Source organism: Taudactylus pleione, unplaced genomic scaffold, assembly GCF_031769625.1.
Source record: "Taudactylus pleione unplaced genomic scaffold, aTauple2 ptg000093l, whole genome shotgun sequence".
Classification (NCBI taxonomy): Eukaryota; Metazoa; Chordata; class Amphibia; order Anura; family Myobatrachidae; genus Taudactylus; species Taudactylus pleione.
The window spans coordinates 39,401,692-39,425,220 of record NW_028284495.1 but is presented as its reverse complement, the minus strand read 5'-3'; the positions used below and the strand labels follow the sequence as shown (position 1 = coordinate 39,425,220).

At 43.0% G+C, this 23,529-nt stretch overlaps 1 protein-coding gene across 2 annotated transcripts in view; it reads left to right on the top strand.

Annotated features, from left to right (window-relative positions):
- PIEZO2 (piezo type mechanosensitive ion channel component 2) overlaps positions 1 to 23,529 on the top strand; it is a 488,868-nt gene that overhangs the window by 125,303 nt on the left and 340,036 nt on the right. For both annotated transcript variants that reach the window (XM_088469701.1, XM_088469700.1), the window contains exon 2: positions 20,318 to 20,413. In XM_088469701.1, coding sequence (XP_088325827.1) covers positions 20,318 to 20,413 — 96 coding nt within the window. The remainder of the gene's footprint in view (positions 1 to 20,317; positions 20,414 to 23,529) is intronic.

The following is a 23,529-nucleotide window of genomic DNA, read 5'->3' as shown; positions in this document are numbered from 1 at the left end:
GGGCCCTGTTTCTGATAGAGTTTTTCGTACTTCCAGTTTCCAGTCTCCTGCTTGTCAGTCGAGTTCCTGAGCCAGTCAAGCTGTTTTGTTGGTGCCATTTATTCCATCTAGGCAGCTCCACCTGCATCTCGTCCATGCGTGCTGCTTGTACCATGTAGGAAGCACAGTGCGCTTCCTACCTCAGAAGCATCTGTGTCAACCTGGCGGCACCAGTCGTAATTTAGCGCTTCAGGTGTACAATCTAGCACACCGCCACCAGTGTCATCCCAGCGGCATTGGTAGCAGCTCTGCGTACCAGGTGCACAAGTCAGCACACCTTCGCCAGTGTCATCACGGTGACACTGGTAGCAACTCTGCATTCCAGGTGCGCTATTAAGCACACCGTCGCCAGTGTCATCTCGGCGGCACTGGTAGCAGCCCACTTTCTTGTTGCATACCTCACCTGAGTCTCATCTGCCCATAAGCTGCAACGGTCCTGGGGCTCCTGGTCACTATCAGCCCTCACGGCTGCTGCAACAGCCCAAAGGCTACTCCACATCATCAGTCCCTTGGCCACGACTATAAAGGCCACAATCAGCCCTCAAGCCTTCTCCTACAGCACACAGACTGCATTAAATCTTTAACCCTTAGCCATGACTAGTACTATACATTCCAGACCTCAAGGCTGTCATCAGTTGGCTCTACATTTACAGTCGATTCCCTCCAGGAATCACAACAGCTCCCTGAGTTGTGTGCTGGGCGCCTCCTGCTCTCCTCCTCCCTGAGCTGTGTGCTGGGCGCCTCATACTCTCCTCTTCCCTGAGCTGTGTGCTGGGCACCTCCTGCTCTCCTGCTCCTCCTCTCTGAGCTGTGTGCTGGGCACCTCCTGCTCTCCTCCTTCCTGAGCTGTGTGCTGGGCGCATCCTGCTCTCCCCCTCCCTGAGCTATGTGCTGGGCGCCTCCTGCTCTCCTCCTCCCTGAGCTGTGTGCTGGGCGCCTCCTGCTCTCCCCCTCCCTGAGTTGTGTGCTGGGCGCCTCCTGCTCTTCTCCTCCCTGAGCTGTGTGCTGGGCGCCTCCTGCTCCTCTCCTCCCTGAGTTGTGTGCTGGGCGCCTCCTGCTCTCCTCCTCCCTGAGCTATGTGCTGGGCGCCTCATACTCTCCTCCTCCCTGAGCTGTGTGCTGGGTAGCTCCTGCTCTCCTGCTCTCTGAGCTGTGTGCTGGGCACCTCCTGCTCTCCTCCTCCCTGAGCTGTGTGCTGGGCTCCTCCTGCTCTCCCCCTCCCTGAGCTGTGTGCTGGGCGCCTCCTGCTCTCCCTGAGCTGAGCTGAGTGCTGGGTGCCTCCTGCAGCTGCTCTCCTCCTCCCTGAGCTGTGTGCTGGGCGACTCCTGATGACATTGAGGAGACACTCAGCACTTGATTGGTCTTTCTGCTGCTTCCTCAATTACCCCCCTTCCCTCACCTGCTAACAGCCAACTGCAGTAACCGCAGCTTCAATCTGACAGGCAATGTGGCTAGCTGTACAATCATACAATCATTTTAAGCACCAATGGGGGTTTCTTGGCACCAGAAAACCTCCCCCTAAGGGTGCCTATGCGTACTAAAGTTATACACCAAATTTCTACCTCTCTGCTACCACCAGTTCGTAGTGTATATCATAAGATAATAGTTTAATACTGAATATATAACCTATTTTTAGTAAACTAAATCCAAAAAGGTCTCAGCAAAGATTAATAAGTGTAAGCAATGCTATTTATTAGTACAGGATCAAGTCAGAGAGCTCAAAGTCAGACTAAAGTACATATTTAATTTGAGATAATATAGTTACTGTACTTAAAGAAAACTATTCTAATATGAAATACAGTGAGTAAATGTTTACAATACAGGAAAGGGGATTACAACAAGAAACTTATAAGAAACATACCAATAAGCCTCCTGGAAATGTGGAGACTAAAATCCGTTATCTCACAAAGGAGCATACTGTATTAATTTACATAATTTTGTGGGAAATCCACTGAATACACGCAAAAAGTAATGTTGTGGAGGATGTTATGAAGGAGGAACCACAGTAGTTATTGGAAATTTGTTTGCAAACGTGCCCCCCATAGGTTTTTATAGGGGATGTTAAATTATGAAATTTACCAAGCTTGGCCCGATAGCTAACACCATCTTCATTGTAGCCTGTGGGCTACATTGTGTTACATTTCTGGTAATTTCCAGATGCACATGCGTGCTCTCATGACTGAGCATGCTCTATAGCTGTAACAAGGTCTGCCCTGAAGTAAAGTGACTATATTTGCGATCACATTACGTTTTACACATTGCAGGGATGGGCTCCTATCAGAGTCTCTGTCCCTGCATGGGATAATTGGTACATTCAGGTGACACTTCATTTTTTTATTGCATCAATAAATGGCAATAGAAAATTATAATTATTGTTACCAACTGTCTACCTTTAGTATTTATGCCCCAAAAAGCGATGTTGGGGTAAATGTATTGCGCTGTGAATTTCCAGTCACTGATTTTGGGCGATTTTGCCAGGCATTTTAAACTGCAATGTTGTTAAAGGCAAAACGCAAGTTATATCTGATATGGGCTGTACATTACACAATATGAAACTGCTTCCAATGTATGTCTCATATGTTTGGGAATTATCCCGTACTAAATGTATGGCAAAACTTTTGGTCTTTAAAGAGAAACTAAGTACAAAACACTGTATTACAAAATTGCCCCATTATATTCCTGGCAAAGGGAGAGACACTTCAGGGATTTCCAGAATTGAAAAGTTGCATGAGGCTGTACTTTATCACATATGTCACTGCAGCTTGCAGCCGTGTGTTCTGTATGATGGCATGGTTTCAAGAGCAAGATGACATCATGCTGGCTCTACTGGACATGTTGTCAGGCTCTGGCACTAGACTTCTAGTTATTCTGCTGCTTTATAGGTAGTATTAAAGGACTATTTAACCTCAAAACAAATGTGGTAATTGTATGTGACGTGCAGTCAGTACAGCTGATTGCGGCTTGTAAACTGAAAGTGGGCACATCGCTGGCTACAATTCCTTAGGTGAGTCTTGGCAAATGCAAGAACACATTTTGGTCTTGTCAAACATCCTTTTCTTCTGTCCTTGCAAAAAAAAAAAAAAAAGCCTTACTCAATTTTTGTCACATTAATTATTTAAAAAATGACGTGATATAGTACATATCAGTGGGTCTCTTTTAAGACGTTTGCATGATGTGCACTGGAAAACATCTGGGTTTACCACCAACTGTGCGTGGATGGTCCCCCTTACATACTGTATATAAAGGCACACGCATACTCTACACATTTGGGAAATGCACAAGGGGTGCACTGTGCAAAGGTATTCACATCAACAGTCACAGCTCCAACCACTGTAATACCACCACCCTCCTTTAGCTACAACTTTCAGTTTTTCTCTGAAAATAATGCTTCATTTAGATTTAAATCGCTTCAATTACTCATGTGAGGACAACGGTACTATTTACTATTGTGTGTGAAACGTTTTCTTGCATTGTTCAGAGTGTAATTACAAAATGGTCTTTTCTGCAGAAGTGCAATATTAATGTTATAGGACCCACATTTTGTAATAGAAGAAAAAAAATACCAACTCCCAGTACTGAATAATTATGTTTGAAAGCAATTATTAATCTAAATTTGTGAACATTTGCTCATTTCGCAATGTAGCTTCATCTATACCATAAAAATGGGTTCAGCTCATACTTGCCTACCCTCTCGATTCGGCCGGGAGCCTCCCGAAAATCGGGTGCTGCTCCTAGCCCCCCGAAAAAGGCAGGCAAGCCTCCTGACCCCTCCGCCCCCCCTGCAGTTATGATAGAATCCCCCGCAGCAGGGGTAGCCCATGACGCGATTCATGCTGAGTCCCATCATTTTGGCCCCTCCCTCTGCTTCACAATGGCCGTAATCTTGGCATTGTGTAGCGGTGATGGGGCCAAAATGGCGCAATCTGAGATTTTCAAATGGTATATTCAGTGCCATCGCCCTACATTGGTTATAAGGCGCAATTATCTCTAGCTGCATGCATTTTCATCATAGGCGTCTTTATAATGGGTGCAAGGTGGCTCACACTGCACACCCTACCCATAGTTACTAAAATACTTACCTCTCAGCAGATTCCGATGTGCTGCTCCACAGTGCCGGACTGGCGCTGCAAAACAGCAAAAAATCACTGGGAAAATCACGGCGGGCAATTTCCCGGTGGCCTGTCCATGCGTAGAAAAGGTGTCCCCAGAAAAAAGGCACAGGCGCCATTTTCCCGGAGACCTGCACATACGATGTAGATTCTGGCATGAAGCCAGAATCTACAGCGCTCAGTGTGCTGACAGAGAGGAAGGGACCCAAACGGAGTCTGAACACGGGCCCCCTCCTCTCTTAAAACGCCCCTGATTTTCATCTAAAGTTTCTCTTAGCGACTTATATGGAACCCCTTGTAAAACAGAATACATGAGCAAGCCCTGAGATGTAGCAATGTGTTTTCATAAACAAGTAGATCTTATGCTGGGCATACACTGCCAGATAAAATGTCTGTCAGAACGACAGACATTTTATCTGGCTGCCTGCCAGCCGCAGATGTCGCCGGCATACACTGTGAGAGAAATCTCACAGTGTATAGCCCGACATCCGCGCTCCGCCCCCGGGGGAGGAGACATTTCCCTGTTCCTTCCGTAGGAAGGAATACAGGAAATGTCTGTCGGCCGCGCTGGACATACACTGCCCGATGCGGCCGACAGTTTCCCGGGTAAATATTGCATCGGACGGGCATGCTGGACAATCCAGCATGCCCGACCGAGCAATATTTAACCCTCGGTCGCCCGCATACACGCTGCAATTATCGCGGCGATCCGCCGATATCGGGCGGATCGTCCCGATAATTGCAGAGTGTATGGCCAACATTACTAACTGCTTTGGGGCTCGTTTACATTTGGATGTAAGTCAATATTATGACACGCCTCTGAGATGTAGCAGTACACACCCACTTTACCGCCGCGCTCATAGGTGCTGCTTTCACAATCTCCCTGAAATGCTTTTTCAAAAGTAGGCCATGTAATGCTATACAACATTACTTCTGTTTTTTTTTTTCTTTAATTCACCACTCATATCAGACCTTGATTAGATACTCCCTCTGCCTCTGATGGTGAATTTAAAGTTGACTCTACATGCTTGTCGCTGTCAGGGTAGCAACTACTGTAGTGTCAACTTTCTACATTGACCATCAGAACCACCATTCACACTAGGAATGAAGGGCAGTAATGTTGAACCAGACCATCACCACTACTTTTTGGAACCTTCTATTAGAATCTATGTGAAATAACAAAGCTATTCAGAATTCTTGGCCATGTGCATGTTGGATCAAAGACTGTCATTTACACATTAATAGGAAAAATAATGCTGGACGCGCTGACGTTACCTGAATATTGTGGATCTCACCTCTGGGGCACTTTCCTCTACCTTTTACTGTTCTCTGTAAGATAAGGGTCAATTTCTACAGTAGTTTGCAGCAAAGTCTATGTCATCACTGCCTCTTTCTGCCTTATTCACATTTTGCAGCTTCTTCTTGCCAGGACTGTAGGGTGCCAATGCAATTCCCTTTCAGATACCAGTATTGAACACATGGCAAGAGTGCATTTCAATGGCTTTCCTGGTTTCAGACCTTACTTTATGTTGATGTTTAAAGTACCATCATGGTTTCTAAGGCAAAAGGAGGGGCTTTCAGGCTTAGGCCAAATGTGTGCAGTTGATGTACTTGGCTTTTGTTTGTACTCTGTGTATAACTTTGGTCCTAACAAAGCCAAACATAGGGCCGTATTCAATTTGGAGCGAAAAGCCATTTTCGCCAAAACTTATTTGGCGATGACGTCATTTTCGCCAATTTGACTTATCCCCGTATTCAATTTTAGCATCTTGTCGCTGGGGCAAAAACGCAATGCAATGTAATAGTCAATAAAGTTTCGCCTATGAATACCCGGCGGAAAAAGTGCAGATTTGGGGTTTTGGGGTACAGAGGTACGGAAACCACTCTGCACCCTTTGTACACCCCCCTTGACGCCAGCTCCTTCAAAAAAAGCTAAAAAAAACACAAAGGACACCCCAAAAAAGCACTTTGAAAAAGTGGGGTATAACTTCAAAAACTAGCGAAATAGCCTTCGGGGGCGGGGGTCTGCAAGTATGGGGAGGGGTTTTTGTTTATTTCAGGTGCTTGCTGAAGGTGGGTTTTTGACGCTTTTTAATGCTTCACTTTAGCAATTTTTACGTATGCTTGCACCCATTTTCCCATTTTCATGTACCCCAAATTTGATGGGACTGTTTATTTTGGCCAAAAAAAGTTGCTAAATGCTATTCTTCACCACTCTCCCAAAGACGCTAAATAGCTCCTATTGAGACCATTCAAAGACCCCCAAATACCTTTTGCAAGGATATTTGGGGGTACCCATAGTGAACCCCCATGTCAGAGCATCTTTAGGGGAGTGTCAGGCTAATTTCCTCAAAAACAACAGGACTTTTCGCCGATTTCGCCGATCCCTGCAAATTCAATATGGCCCATAGAGTGCATACATAATAGTAGTTTGAAAATAGCCCAGAGTCGTCTAAAAACAAGTACTGGCGAGACTCAACTACGAGTATGTAAGTTAGTATTGGGTACGTTTTTGATAATTGATTTAAATTAATGTCATATGGTGGCCAGAAGCCAGCAAGATATAGAGATTTGTTTGGTACTAAGCTAAAGATATATGATTTGTTTATAGCATACTATGGGCCTGATTCAGAGCCGCTCGTAAGCGGCCGCTCGTTCGTTCCGAGCGATGTTTGCACAACTGCGCATGCATACGGATCGTAATACGCATGCGCGAACCAGTCAGTGCGGCCGAAAATCGTTTGTTCGTTAAATAGTGAATGCCTGCTATTTTGAGTGACAGGAGGAGGCGTATGTGGGTGGTAACAGGGGAAAGTGCTTATAAACGGGGAGTGGAGATCAGAACGCAGGCGTGCTTAAAGGTCAAAACGGGCGTTTTAAGGGTGTGCATAATTAATACAGCAGCGTCATTGACCACGTCACTTGGTTATTTTATAGTCAGAACTGCTCGCAAGATTGTGGTAGGAAAAACCAACCACAAGAATGGCGAGCAGTTCATACGCTGGTCGATGTACTCGATTAATCTAATAAATAGCGGACATGACGTAGGATGCGAGCAGCCAGGGGGCGTATTTTTCAAAAAAACGACCGCATGTTTTGTTCGCTCATTCAGACCTAGAGGCATGAACAGACCGCAAAGAGCGAACGGTTCATTTGAATAGCCACCCCTTTTTTCTGAACGAGCGCAAATAGCGTCCGGCTCTGAATAAGGCCCTATATGACTTAGTTTTGCAGAGTAGTAATTGTCAAAGATGAATATGAAGGAAGGAACAATAATAAAACTGAAAACAGAATTTCTCTATGTAAGAACTAATAGGAGAGGATAAGCCTAAACAGAATCCTTCATCTTAATGTTACAACTGTTTTAGTGTGTTTTGTGTATTTATCTATTTAGATTTCTAGTTATTTCATACATAAATAAGAGTCTTTGGGCCTGATTCAGAGCCAATCGCTATTTGCGGTCGTTCGTTTTCTAAAAAGGGGTGGCTATTCAAATGAACCGTTCGCACTTTGCGGTCTGTTCACGCCTCTAAGTCTGAACGAGCGAGCAAAACATGCGAACGTAAATTTGAAAAATACGCCCCCTAGCCGCTCGCACCATACGTCATGTCCGCTATTTATCAGATTAATCGAGTACATCGAACAGCGTCTGAACTGCTCGCTATTCTAGTGGTTGGTTTTTTCAACCACTATTTTGCGAGCAGTTCTAAGTTAAAAAAAACCAAGTGACTTGGTCAATGACGCTGCTGGATTAATTATGCACTCCCTTAAAACGCCCGTTTTGACCTTTAAGCACGCCTGCGATCGGATCTCCACTCCCCGTTTTCAAGCACCTTCCCCTGTTACCACCCACATACGCCTCATTCTGTCACTCAAAATAGCAGGCATTCGCTATTTTGCGAGCACATGAATTTCGGCCGCACTGACTGGTTCGCGCATGCGTATAACGATCCGTACGCATGCGCAGTTGGGCAAACATCGCTCGGAGCGAACGAGCTGCCGCTTACGAGTGGCTCTGAATCAGGCCCTTTGTTCCTATGATATTTCCTCTGTGTCCTCATTTTCCCTTTGCTGCCTTGCTTTGTTGAGGTCATGGCCAGATCAATAGAACATTTATGTGGCTACATACTGTAAAAGGGGAACATCCTGCAGCATTTGACCTGTTGTTCACAATGTGGAAAGGGAAACGTGCAGAATTCCTTTGTTCTGTCCTAAAACATTACCCCTAAACAAACAAACATGTAGAAAATATTGATACAAATATATAGATGTGTTATATTCATAATTTAGTTGCAAAGAGCAGGTTTTTATTTGTAAAAGGAATGGGTCACATAACATTATACAGTTATATGTTCAAGGCCAATAAAAAAAGATCATATAATACCAGTGCGACGCACATTGCAAATACCATTTTGTCACATGCCTGGGTTTGAGCTATGGATTTGTGGATAACTGTATGGATTTATGGGCCCAGATGGCATTGTCTGGTGAAGGAACTGGGAAATTGGGCTGTTCCCTGATGAGTTTGGGCTACAGTATGTGTTGGATCTGTTTTCTTGAACATAAAAAATACAAATCCATTCATTACATTCTGTGAAAAGGATGAATATGTTGACTGACTGATTAAACCAATATACATACTGATGGGTCCATTCACATGCATTCTTCTGGGTATTATATACTGGAACCCCATGGTAATGGCATAAACTTATATGGTTATAATATAGTTATAGTGTGTGGCAGAATGGGCAATATTACTGCCTTAACATTGAGGCCTTTAGTTTGATTTTGTATGGTGTTTGCTATGTTCATGGAGGTTCTGTGTTTAAAGGATAATAGCCTAGAAGCTTAGTACGGTGTTTTGGGATTTGAATATCTTACATGAAGAGGTTTTCAGGGAACTCTTGAAAGTTTGGAGTCTATGGGAAAGGGAATTGAGTGGATAAGGCCAAAACAAAAGTCCTGCAAAAAGGAATGGGAGCAGGAATGAGTGTGGATGAGATACATATTGTTCAGAGCAGATGGGTCCAATTAAGACAGAGACGGGGAACCTCAGGCCCGGGAGCCATATAAGGCCTGCGGAATCATTTGGTCTGGCCCATTGAGCTTTTTTCTGCTAGCCTCATCTGACTAGCAGGGTGCCTAGAATGGCACCCTGCAGCCAGAATCTATGCAGCAGTGCCGCCTGAAGCCTTTACAGCTCCCCGGAGCATCCTCAGGATGCTCTGGGAATTGCTGTAATCACCGGCGGGGGAGTGTGGCCCGATATATATCAAAATGGCCCTCAGCAGAAAAAAGGTTACCCACCCCTGAATTAAGAGATATTTTGAGATGAATGAACAGATGTAGTTATTGGTGAAGTTTCAGTGGCCTTTTATGTTATTACAGGTTGAGTCTCCCATATCCAAAATTTTTGGAACCGGGGTTATTTTGGATATCGGAATATTCCGTATTTTGGAATATTTACATGCCACATTGAAGTATCTTGGGAATGGGACTCAAATCTAAACACAGAATGCACATAATGACTGCAGCAATTAATTGTACAGGGTCTTGAGAGAGATACTGTATGTGTATATTCTGGATTATCAGATGTATGTAGGTTTCTTAGATCTATGTAAAAGGATTTGGATACAGATTGAATGTGGGAAACACGTGTTGTCAACACAAAGATGTATGTCAGGTAGGTATCTTCTGTTGACTGGTGGGAATATTATTCCACATTAGTCAGTGGAGTCTCTGTAGAGCTATGGGGATGAAAGCCTGACTGATAAGAATTCAGTGGGCTTTGTGAGGAAGGACAGTTTGTGAGGCGAGTGTAGGCAAGCCGCTCAAGAAGTTTGAGAGAGATTGGGCTGTAATCTGACAGAGAATTTATTTTGTTTTTTCAGAATAGAAGTAATAAGTGCATGCTTGAATAATTATGGAAAGATACCAATATAAAGAGAGATTACAGATCTTAGTTAAAACCGTAAGAATCACAGGAGACAGCCATCACCTGATTTTTGACTGAGGCTATTATTCCCTTTACATCTAGCAGACCTTTATGTTGCCCCCAGGGCTTGTGCACAACTCAATTGTGCTTTTGACAGAGAAACTATTGGGAAGTAAAAGCACAGAGATGAAACATCCCAATAGTTGAGTTACATTTAGTAATATATATCAGAAGAATCTATGGTGTTTATAGGTGTCAGTGTATAGAGGGCAGTTCACATGGTAGATAATTTAACCTGGCTTATTGGTTTATTAACCGGCAGATAACAAGATGCAGGGTAACTCAGGGCTAATGCAGATATGTACATACAAAGAAACAGATTCAGCCAGGAGATTATGGGGTTCAAGTGGTGTATGTAGATGGAGTAACACACACCTGTACATACGTTAATTCAGTGGCGGCAGTGACTTATTCAAAATGAGATGTGGTGGCACAGTTATATTTGTAGGAATTCCGCTGTATGATACAGCCTCCGTATGAAAGACACCCTGGGGCAAGTCCTCTTCTAGTAGCCATGACCTGCCACCAATGGTCATCTCAAGACCTGTACCACTTTGGAAAAATTTCATGATGGCAATTAGTGTGCCAACCCTAAATTCATTAAAAGCACAGAGAATATCTATTAGGTGGGCATTCAGCCTGCTATCTTAAATGAGGGCAGTTACATATCGTTTTTGAATAAGTTTGTAGATTATAATTAGTTAACCTATAATAGCCCTTTTTTCAAGCACAAACAACTATTGTATTGTAATTAAATCCCTGCATTGCTTTTTAACAGAGGAGCCAATTTCTAAATCCCTTTTAGCACACAATGTATTAATGTTTAAGAAGTTTCACAATTTTGGACAAGCACCTTAAGTAGAGAAACTGTAAGGAAGTCCCTTGAAATTCCCTCTGTATTCCGTAATGAAGTGCTGGTACAACACATGTGGTGGCATGAAGAGGAGCATGTAGTGAGCAATGGGAGCTTTAAATTGCCCTCTGCTTAAGGTGTCCAGGGAGTGCAACACCTAATTGGACAGCAGCCAATCCTACAGTGTGGCACATTATACTCTGCACGATCCACCAGTGCTGACATTTCCATGCATGGAGTGGACTCCTGAGCAGAGATGATAAATCTCAGGCCGCAGTATTGAACTATATCAACAAGCGTTATAGGGGTTAGATCTGAGAAAGTTTCCGGCATCACAAAAAAATAGATAGTGGAATGGGGCTTACTGCCAATCACAAAATAGAAACGTGTGTTTGTTCTACAGAAGCTTTAAACACATCACTAGAATTAAAATAAAACTTTGCCCATTTCTAAGTTCTATACAGTAGTTTGTCATCAGTAAATTGTCCAGTAATAATATTTGAAGAAATAAACCAAAAAAAAACCAGGAGCTGAATATCAATGAAAAATTTAAAATACACTAAAGTATTGATACTGTAAAAAATTAACTGCAGAAAAATCCCAATGGCACTGTGGAGCTGATTCAGACCCGCTCGCTAAGCCGTGTTCGCACGCTATGGTCGACTGTCGCCCGTCTGCGTATGTGTATGCGGCAATATACGCATGCGCGAGACACTCACTGCGATCGGGAATCGTTCGCTCATATTACACAGACTGGACGCTACTTTGAGTGACAGATAGTGCCGTTTGTGGGTGGTAACAGGGGAAGGTGCTTGTGAACGGAGGAGTGGATGTGTGAACGCAGGAGTGTCTGAGCATCAAAACGCCATTCTTTGGGCGTGCATAATTAGCATAGAAGTGTCATTGTTCACGTCACCTGGGTGTATTTCAGCCTGCAGTGATCGTAGTGCTTGCGGTGGGGTAGGGTCTACCTCAAGGGCTGCGAGCAGCTCCAATGGTTTTCGATGTTACTGATTAATCATACACTTCCTGGAGATGACGTGTGCTAAGTAAGAAAAGTTGGCGTCATTGCACTGGCGTGCGATCGCTCAGCAGCCGCTCTCTAAGACATAGAGGGCGTCCTTAAGCCATGCTGTGCGATCGCGGCATTTGCATATCCGCCCCCTGATGGCTGCGAGAAAGCGCAGCTTAGCGTCTGGGTCTGAATGAGCTCCTGTGTACTCAGGAATCCCCAACTACCCACGTAGAAAAACACACTGATGGGATCTGCGCTGGTGAATTAATAAGGCAGAACAAAGTAGAGCACACTTCTATTGAAAAATTATCTATATTTAATTAGTCATATATCAAATATATATTGCAACAATGTTATACAATGTAATATATCACAACAGGTGTATATATAAATTGATTCTAAAAAGTAAAATTGCCATAAAAAAGGAAAAAGTTGAAAATAAATAATGTCCAGTTAGATCATAAATTATCTTTATGGAAAAAAAGTAATAATGTTTGAAAAATTAAAATATCATCTCCTTGTAAAAAGATAACAGACAATTTCATAGAATAACCGACTCCTATTGGCTTGGGCTTGATTTTAGATCCAAATATATATATGTTCATCTGAAAATATAAGCATATCAGTCCCAAGTTAGACTGGTTGTACCTGTCAGGGTATGAGGCTGTAAATAAAAATGTGTATTACACACTTACATCTTTCAGGTATTTTATTGATAATTTTACCAACATACTGTAAATAGTTCATTAGGAACTAATGAGCTCAAAAAGCAGTGAGATGCATCTATTGAATATAGGTGGGTGGATGTATCACCCTGACCAGTGCATGTAAACTAATACATCTTCAAAACACAGCAACATTAATATAATTATATTCTTGCTCATAAAACATAACCTAGTTCTTTGCATTTATCATTTTCTAAAATTTGTATCCCTTCAGAATAGCAATGTTAATGTAGAAGGGAATTATCATCTGCAGGGGCGTAAGTTAATCACAGTTGCCTGGAGGCAAGTTACAGTTTGGCACCCCCCCTCCCCCCCAAAAAAGGAAAAACAAATATGGTGTGTGTATAGATAGATAGATAGATAGATAGATAGATAGATAGATAGATAGATAGATAGATAGATAGATAGATAGACATGCAATCCACTTAACTAGAATATGTAAATACGATTCTATGGGGCTTAGAGGTGTATAATAATTTACATATCAGGTATGATTGTATATGAGCGTATGTGATTGATTCAGTGCTCATATACAATTATGCCTGATATGTATATTTTGTTCCACAGCTCCAGGTACGCTGTGTGACAATAGCAGGTGGGTCAGAGATAGACAGACTCACCGAGTTTCAGCCGACTCTGCAGCAGCAAATGCTGGTGAGCCACCATTTGTTGTGATGCAGAATCAGCGGTTCCAGCAGGTGGCTCTCTGTACCAGTACTCCCAGGGACAGGAGACCAGACAGGTGTCTCCAGTCCCAGCTCACTGTCCAGCAGCTGTAGCGGGTGCACAGTCGCTTTCTGCAGTGCAGGCAGAGGGTTATCAGGAGGGAGCCATCCTATCTTCTATTGCAGGTGTTAGCAGGGCTCCTAGTACAGAGCTGATCAATGCTGCAGCAGCAGGTGCTCCACTGCAGAGCTGCAGTGAAAGATCAGTGGTCACACTCGTTTCACACTGTGAACCACACAAGTGCTGCTGTACATGCTATAGATGGAGGAGCCCTTTCAGGGTTTGGCGCCCGGAGGCAGGCGCCTCCATTGTCTCTGGGAGTTATACCCCTGATCATCTGGCAACATTTAATTTCAATTAAGGCAGAATAAATCACACTCTGTCAGAGGAAGGACATCTTTGGAGCTGTGTAAATGTACTTTATGCCTGTGATTGCTTAGAACAGCAGGATATATTTTATTTGCTCATACAGCTGTACGGCTGCCATTCTGTAAAAAAGAAGCAAGCTCTCCTATATCTTTATGTTCTACTCTATTAGTAACATTGCCGCCGAATCCCATTTTTACCAGGCCGGTAAAGTATTGTTCACGTGGCAATTCTAGCTGGGAATAGCTTTATTGATTTGAAGGAACAGCCTAATTTATTTGCTATACAGTATTTCTTTAGCTACTTGAGGAGAGGTTCTTATAATTTTATTTTGTTTCATTTATTGCAATTTATAGATAACTACAGTTTTTCTTTGTATTAATATACAGTACTATTGCATTTACATACGGTACCTCCCAACTTTTAGATACTTCTAATCGGCACAGTATATGTATGTAAAAAGAATTTGTCTGTGCTACACAAGTACTGTACATAATGAACCACTTTGGCGCATTACACATTCCCTGGGGGTGTAAACCGTTGGACCACCACCATCCCTCTCTCCTCTCTAAAAACACCCCTTCAATTCCACATCCTGTTACACTCAGAATTCAATCCTGTAGCATGGCACATTACAAGCCGCTGTAACTTGGAATCAGGACAAAAGATCTGACCCATGAGACACAGGGACAGTTCCCTCAAACGGATCTGTCAGACCTAAATCAGACAGTTGGGAGGTATGCACAGAGAGACAGACTAAAATTTCACGGGACCTTAGGCAAGTTACAGGCCTGGGGTCCCCCACCTGTCACTGCAAATTTCTACATAAGGCAAAGCAAAGCTTAGTAAATTTAATTCACTTCCTCAAATACACATGAAATACATATATATACCTTTATGCAGCCAATTCTGCAGAAATATGGGAGCGGTCCTGCTTGTACCCTAGAACAAAGTTGTCAGAGGAGCATGTGTCCTCCAGTCATGGCTCAGTACTCACTCCTCCGACCCCTGGTGCTCAATGACACGAGAATGAATCCCTAGAACAAGGCAGCATGAAGGAATGCCCCTGTTTGGGACCTTGCCAGGGAGGATCCGGTATGGAACCTTCTCCTATGGTGGGGAGGGAGTGGCAGGGGTGATATTTGCCTAAAACAGTAAAGGTTAACATACTGCTTTGTCAAGACTTTAAGCTTTTATTTTCATAGTGGAAACAAAACAATTTAAAAGTTGTATACATTAAACATTTTGAAATAAATCATTATTATTATAATCTGTTTTACCGTCATAATACTTGAGCAGTTTATATTGGGAAGCCTTCACTGGCGAAAAATAGCAAATTTTATTGCCCTCATGGTTTTCTACAGTGACAGCAGGTTATGGGGAAAACTTTATCTTAATCAGATGTTTGTGCTTACCTGCCGATCTCATGTTTCACTGTGTCTCTTCTGATCAGCAGCCATCAGGGCTCCATCTCTTCAGCAGAAGAAGAGGAGGAAGGTAAGGTATGAAGAAGGAAGACATGGAAGAAAAAAGAGGGTGGCAGGAGGAGGAGCAGGGCAAGAGGAATAGTGGTTTGTGAAGGGCACAGGGGAAAGGTGGGATAAATGATAGAATTAGGTGGTGGGACAGATATAGTAAGAGGAATGAGAGACAGATGCAAAAGGAGGAGTAAAAAGAAAGGCCAGACACATAACAATGATACAGAGATACACAGGGACCTGGGGGGACATGGAGACATACACACTGTTGACGGGGGAGGGGGGACATGGACATGTACACACTAGTGATGGGGGGGACATGGAGACATACACACTTGTGGCAGGGGGGGCAGGACATGGATACATACACACTGGTGATAGGAGGGACATGGAGACATACACACTGGTGGCAGGGGGGAAGGACATGGAGACATACACACTGGCGTTAGGGGGGACATGGAGACATACACACTGGAAGCAGGGGCACATGACATGGAGCCATACACTCTGGCGGCAGGGGGGGCAGGACATGGAGACATACACACTGGTGGCAGGGGTGACATGGAGACATACACACTGGTGATAGGGGGGACATGGAGACATACACACTGGTGGCAGGGGGGAAGGACATGGAGACATACACACTGGCGTTAGGGGGGACATGGAGACATACACACTGAAAGCAGGGGGGCATGACATGGAGCCATACACACTGGTGGCAGGGGGGGCGGGACATGGAGACATACACACTGGTGGCAGGGGGGACATGGAGACATACACACTGTTGACAGGGGGGTGGGACATGGAGACATACACACTGGTGACAGGGGGGTGGGACATAGAGACATAAACACTAGTGACGGGGGCATAGACACATACACACTGGTGGCAGGGGGGAGCGGGACATAGAGACATACACACTGGCATTAGGGGGACATGGAGACATACACACTGGTGACAGGGGGTACATGGAGACATACACACTGGTGACAGGGGGGTAGGACATGGAGACATACACACTGGTGACAGGGGGGTGGGACATGGAGACATACACACTAGTGACAGGGGGGCATAGACACATACACACTGGTAGCAGGGGGGAGCGGGACATAGAGACATACACACTGGTGACAGGAGGGACATGGAGACATACACACTGGTGGCAGGGGGAGCGGGACATAGAGACATACACACTGGCGTTAGGGGGACATGGAGACATACACACTAGTGACAGGGGGAACATGGAGACATACACACTGGTGTTAGGGGGACATGGAGACATACACACTGGTGTTAGGGGGACATGGAGACATACACACTAGTGACAGGGGGAACATGGAGACATACACACTGGCGTTAGGGGGACATGGAGACATACACACTGGCGTTAGGGGGACATGGAGACATACACACTGGTGTCAGGGGGACATGGAGACATACACACTGGTGGCAGGGGGGGACATGGAGACATACACACTGGTGGCAGGGGGGAGGGATATGGAGACACACACTGGTGACAGGGGGAGCGGGACATGGAGACATACACACTAGTGACAGGGGGGCATAGACACATACACACTGGTGGCAGGGGGGAGCGGGACATAGAGACATACACACTGGTTACAGGGGGGAAATGGAGAGATACAGGTGACAGGGGGGATGGTAATGGAGACATACACACAGGTGACATGGGGGCATAGACACATACACACTGGTGGCAGGGGGGAGCGGGACATGGAGAAATACACACTGGTGACAGGGGGGACATGGAGACATACAGGTGTCAGGGGGGATGGACATGGAGACATACACACAGGTGACATGGGAGCGGGACATTGAGACATACACATTGGTGACAGGGGGGGCATTGAGACATGCACACTAGTGACTTGGAGGGTGGACATGGAAATCTACACAATGGGGCCTGAGGAGGGAACGTATACCTATGCATTGTGCAGGGAAGGGGCAGAGGTGTTCACAATGGATGTGAGGACAGAATGGAGGAGGAGGAGCACAGCAGAGTTCAGGTGAAACCAGGGAGACCTCCTCTTAATGTAGAATGTGGCCAGTTGTAGGTCCTAAATCGGGGAGCCCTGTCATTTTCCACTGTCTAGCCATCCGTGGTGATGGGCACAATGCATCATAATGCCAATGCTGACCTCCCATTAGTGTTAGCAGCTCCAGATCTGCCCACAAAATGCCCCCGCCTACATGCAGCAATGTCAGTCCGCTTCAGTGGCTGATTCCCCCACGCATGCCCACCCGGCAGCCATACGGCTGTCCTGCCGGCTGAGGCTATAAATGCTAAAAATAAAAACAAATTCTGCTGGTGATGAGAGGCAGGCCTTCTATGGTCCTAGGCAGTAATCTCTACTGCCTTGTGGTTATTCCGACCCTGGGTATACATTTATATTTGTGGTATAATAATAGTTTGTGCACAAATTGTTTGTTCTAGCATGTCATTAATTTGATGTGGCAACTAAAATGATTGCTTTATAACTGCAAGTAATTGTTCTATGATTTTCTTGGATATGTGACCAATGCATTACACTTCTTGAGTCAATTTAAAGCTTCGGTTTGCATGCTCCTCGAGTGGAGTATACGTATGTCTTCTTTACTGGAATAGATTAATTACATTTAGAATTGTTTTTGATATAATTTACTATATTTATAAGTAATTCTGTGACAGACAGACAAACCAAAGACAGAAAAGCGAGACTGTTGGAAATGCATATATGAGCCATGTATAATATCTGTAGCAAATCTATTAGTTATATTAAATTCAGATTTATTTGCATGTTTCTAACACATGATTTGGTTTACATGTTCTAAGATACCCAAATATATGATGGATTTTTATGGCAATTTCTTAGTTAGAAAATATATTCTTTTGTTAAGAATAAACAATAAAATTATTATTATTATTATTATTATTTTTTTTTTTTCACACAATTACAGATCTTCAGATATATACCATAGAATATATTCTACAGAAATAAATTGAACTTTTTTGACACAACTTAAGGAAATCAAGTTTTAGCCCTATAAACTGTTTTCTGGAAAACAAATATCTGTAATATGGAACAGCATAATTTCCATGGTTCTCTTAATTCGTTAGTTGTCATAACCTACAAATTATTAGTATGAAAAGTAACTAATTTTCTGTAAGGAAAAACAAATCTGCCTTACTTTCATGGTATAAGAAAAGTAAGGCATCAGGAAAAATGCGTTCAGAAATATTTTACTGGTATAAAAGTCTAAATTAAACTTTAATGTAATCAGTGTCTCTTCTGGCCATTTCTTGTAGTTCTGCCAGTGAATCTATACCATCGTCTTCAGTCACCTACAATCCAACAAATGAATTGGAAAACAAAAAGTTTAAAGTGTATTTTGATTGCTGCATTTTACAATTTTACATAGACATCGATTAATTCAAGAATATTCTGAAGGTCTCGTCTATGCACTTAAAGTAGTTTATGGAATATTGCTGAATGCTGTAGTTCTAATCCTTGTACAGAATACAGTGTGATATGATTTAAGGTTGATTGATGTATGTTAACCTTAGATTGTTAAACTGTCATCTTGCCAGTATACTTTCCCAACAGAAGTTTTTAATGTCAGTTTAATTTACTAGAAGTGAAAGGGCATAAATGAATCCAGACAGGTCATAAATCATTAAAGTCCTTTCTTATGTTTCTGAGTTTATTTTCTGTGAAGATCTGAAGGGTTTTACATAGAGCCTTTAACTTTTTCATGGCGATGACAATATCTGTTGAAATTTTGAGATGTGAAAATATTAGTTTGCTGTATCAAACTATAAAATAATTACATTGAACATTAAACTTTTATTGCTTACTAGATGTGCCTTTCTGTGCAGGAAAAAGCACGTAATCTGCATCCGTACCAAAATCTGAGCCATGTTTAAGTTACTGCATGAAGCCATGTGGCAAGCGCAGTACGCGTTAGACCTGAAAGTCTCTAGCGGTACCAGGTGAACTGAAGTTTGAGAGAACACAGCAGCTATTCATGGTTTTGTCTTAGTTACAGCAATGGGCTGTTGTAGATTATTAGAACTCAAGGAGCTAGACCACCTGTTGCTATATAAAAAAAAGTTTACTCTTTATTTTTTAGTTAAACGCAAAATGAAAGAGGCACTTCAGTATTGATTTGAAAAAGTGTAACAAAGATCGAAACTTACACAGTACAACTGAATTACTGAAGTTTTTTTGTTATATGTTTAGTTATATATTGCTTATTAATTTCGGGTAAATTTCCAAACAAAGAAAAATGTGTACTGTATACCTATGCCTTGTATATAAACTTCATTTATGCAATTACAATTATTACAATTATTCAATGTTTCCTTAATTATGTCAATTAACGGCAGACTTCACCTATTTACTATAAAGTGATAAAACACCTCAACATGCATATACAGTATATTACACAGATGTCTCTTATAGGAAAATTGCTGCTATGTAACCTTAAGCTGGGTACACACTGGAGCGACGGACATTCATTCCTTATTTGATGCCCTTGAGCTGGGATTACCGGTACACACTACAGTGATTAATGAATGATGAAACGATCACTCGTTCCTTCCTTCATTAACATACTTTAGGTCGCAGCGCAATATCGTCAGGTTTGATGTGCAGCACATCAAACCTGATGACATCGCATGCGATCGCGGGCGCGCGCATATTGGCCGCGCACACTGAGCGATGTAGGCGATTTGTCGTTACGAAATGGCAAATTGGCCTGACGTAGCTCCAGTGTGTACCCAACTTAAGTCTTTGAAACTTACGGAAATACAATATACAGTAGACCTTATGACTTTTATGTCTTCACAATTAATGTTCTGGTATGTCTATGTACAGTAGTTTTAACCCAATCATGTTGAATGTATTGCCTTCATTATTTCAATGGAACATTTCAATATAATATTATAATCCACCACTGTGGTTAATGGTTCCACAGGTGACTCAAGTTCTGTGTCTTCTCTCTTTTGCAGCATGCATGTTCCGGTACAATGGAATATCATTCGTCTACCTCATTTATCTCTTGCTTATTCCTTTATTTTCGGAACCCACCAAGATAACAATGCAAGGTAGGGTATTTCATGTTGTTTTCTACCTTGAATTAAGAATGTTTTTTTGTTATACTCCTATTTTATTTTGGGAATTCCTACAAATTATTTATGGCAAAGCATTTCCATTGTATGGAGCATCTCTTGTGTTGTATAAATAGAAGTGGCAATAGCTGGTGTGTATGACAATACGTGGCACTTGTTCCCACGCCTGAAGTCTATTAATTCACTTATAGCATGCAGTTTTTTAGAGAGCTCATGCCTTACATACACTATTGCTGTAGTCGCGCCAAACCGCCCCTCTTCGACTGCCAGGTTCCCTGTGACTCTGCAAGCGCCAAGCATCTTATTCACCCGAAAATGTCATGCGACTAAGACGCACCACGAGTCCGCACTGATTAGTTTGATTTGCGACACTTCACTCATCTTTGCTGCAGTCTTGCCAAATAGCCCCTCTTTTTTGCGCCTTATCCAATGAAACTCTGCTAGCGCTGGCAGTCTTTTTTGAGTTTTATGTGCCGAAAATTCATCTAAGTCACAATGTGAAGCTACTAGGACGCACCAGGACACTCTGCTGATTAATTTTAATGTGCAACACTTGTACAGATGTGTCCTCACTCGTCTTTGCTACAGTCGCACCAAATATCCCCTCTTGGCGCACCTTATCCTGTGAAACTCTGCTAGCGCCGGGCCTCTTTTTTGCGTTTTTTTTTTGCAGAAAATGCGTCTAAGGGAGGTATCCAATTAGCTGCGAACAGCAAGAAACGGGGATTTTTCGCCGATTATCCTCGTTTTTCACCAGTGTCTATTTTCTTCCAATCCTATTATTTCAGACGAAATAATAGGATATTTCAGACGAAAACACATAGGATCTGTGACAAGTTCATGGGCCTATGTGTTTTGGCTTTGCGGCGGCGAAAATGGCACTTTCGTGGATTTTTTCTCAGGACACGTCAGGTCTCGGAAAAAAAACGTCGGACGGCACTTCGGGGCTGCCCCAAGGGATCCATTAGTGCCCGAACAATGTTCAGGGTTAATTGGACACCGTCCTAAGTGTGCAACGTGAAACTACTAGGATGCACCAGGAGACTGTGCTGATTGATATGTGACACATATCTGTGTGCGACTGAGTCTCTCAATCAGCATACGAAGTGCTACGATTTAACAAAGCACCCGACACTAGCAGAATTGCTCAGGACCTGGCGGCTCATTCACGCCAGGCATATCGCGCTGCATGGCGTATTGAGGCTAGATATATGAGGACACACCTGTATATCTGTGTGCGACTGAGTTTGAATATGTATACGATGTGCCATGATGCAGCTGACGCTGCTTTTTTCCATGCCAAGTTCCGTTGTGCTTTGTATACAGACTCAGGCGCACACCGATATACAAGTATTGCATATGAAATTAATCAGTTTCGTGGTGAGTCTTAGTCCTAGATGCATTTTCAGGCCTGGATATATGTACATGATATATATTTCTATAGATTTATGCCGCGTATCCACAATGCAACATTACTGAGCATTTGCACGATTACGACATCGTAATCGTGCAATCGCTCAGTAATCGGGCACAAATCGCGCACAGTGATGCTCGCTCCCGCTGGTCGTTTCCGACATCAATCATCGCCCGAACATGCTGGTCAACCTGACGATAATGTCAGGTTGAGCATGTTAGTGGATGATTGATGTGCGTACACTGAGCGACTGATCGTTCAGTGTAGGCACAGCACAGACTGAGAAACGACTGCACGATTACAATGTCATAATCTTGCAGTCATTTCTATTTCTGCTAGTGGATGTGCCCCATTAGTCCATGACAAGTGGTAACTGAATTTGGTCATCAATTCTGTCCAACAGGAATCAGACTCAGTGGTAGTATTTTCAGCGAAGAGTGAATTGTTATCATGTATTATATCTGTCCATCAGAAGTTGTGACAAAATCAGATATTGATGTTAATAATACAATTGTGCATTTTTATAATTATATTTGTTAATGAATACATTTGTGGTGAAGTTAATATAACAGGAAAATAGATGCCATTGTTAGCTATTAACGTTATTACTGTTATATTACTTTGCATGCTTTTACAACATAAAGGTAAATGCTAACACTTATTTTCACACAATACAACATTCTTTATACTTATAATGATAATTTATAAAATATTTAAATTACATACAGTATGTTAAAATATGTAAAAAAAAAGGCAAAGCAATGATCATAATGCACACAGTAATCTTTGCCATTTTTTTACTGGTACTGTATTCAAGGGTCAAAGTTACCTTATGCTGACCCTAGACAGTAATACATTCTTACTGATTGGACATACAGATTTGGTATTACAAGTGCACTATTCTTGTATTGTTAATTATGGAGGACATAAAAGTGTGCTTATCTGTTTGAATAACGTTGTTCTTGCTAATGAGCAATCACCTAGTCTTTCAGTATCAGACAAGCTAGTTTAAGTATGCATAACTATTCCCATTGTATTTGTTTCTTAAGATTAATAGTCATGAATAACTCATTAAGAAGACAGTTGCCTAAGTCTATGTGCATTACAAGATAGCATCTGGTTGCTTTCTTTAGAAATCTGTGTATTGATTGGTCTTGCATACTGTATGAATACATGCTTCTTGTGCTGGAAAGGGTATGTAATGGCGGCTGTCGCGATGCCTCCTGTCAGAATACCAACAGCGGCATCCCGCTTACCCTTCCCCCCCTAACCCTCCCTTCTTGTAGCCTCACACTAACCCTCCCCACCTCACACCCTAACCCTCCCAGTTAGTGACTAAACCTATCCCTCCCTTCGTACCTAAACCTAACCCTCCCCCCTTAGTGCCTAACCCTAACCCTCCCCCCTAGGGGTGCCTAATCCTAATCCTCCCCCCCCCCAAAGCCTATCCCCTCCCCTGCGTAGCTAACGCTAAGGGCGGTATTTCAATGCCTATCTCAAGTCCATTGTTGGGATTTCCCTGTCGTTATTGAGACCTGCGGCAACGTGGCCACAAGTCTCATAACTACATCCCCTTGTGCTTTATTGTTGCTACAGGTAAGGTATTATACAGTATGTGGCAGAGGAGAAGATGTACAAATTATGTAGCATAGATAAAACACCCTAACTCAGTAGTTCC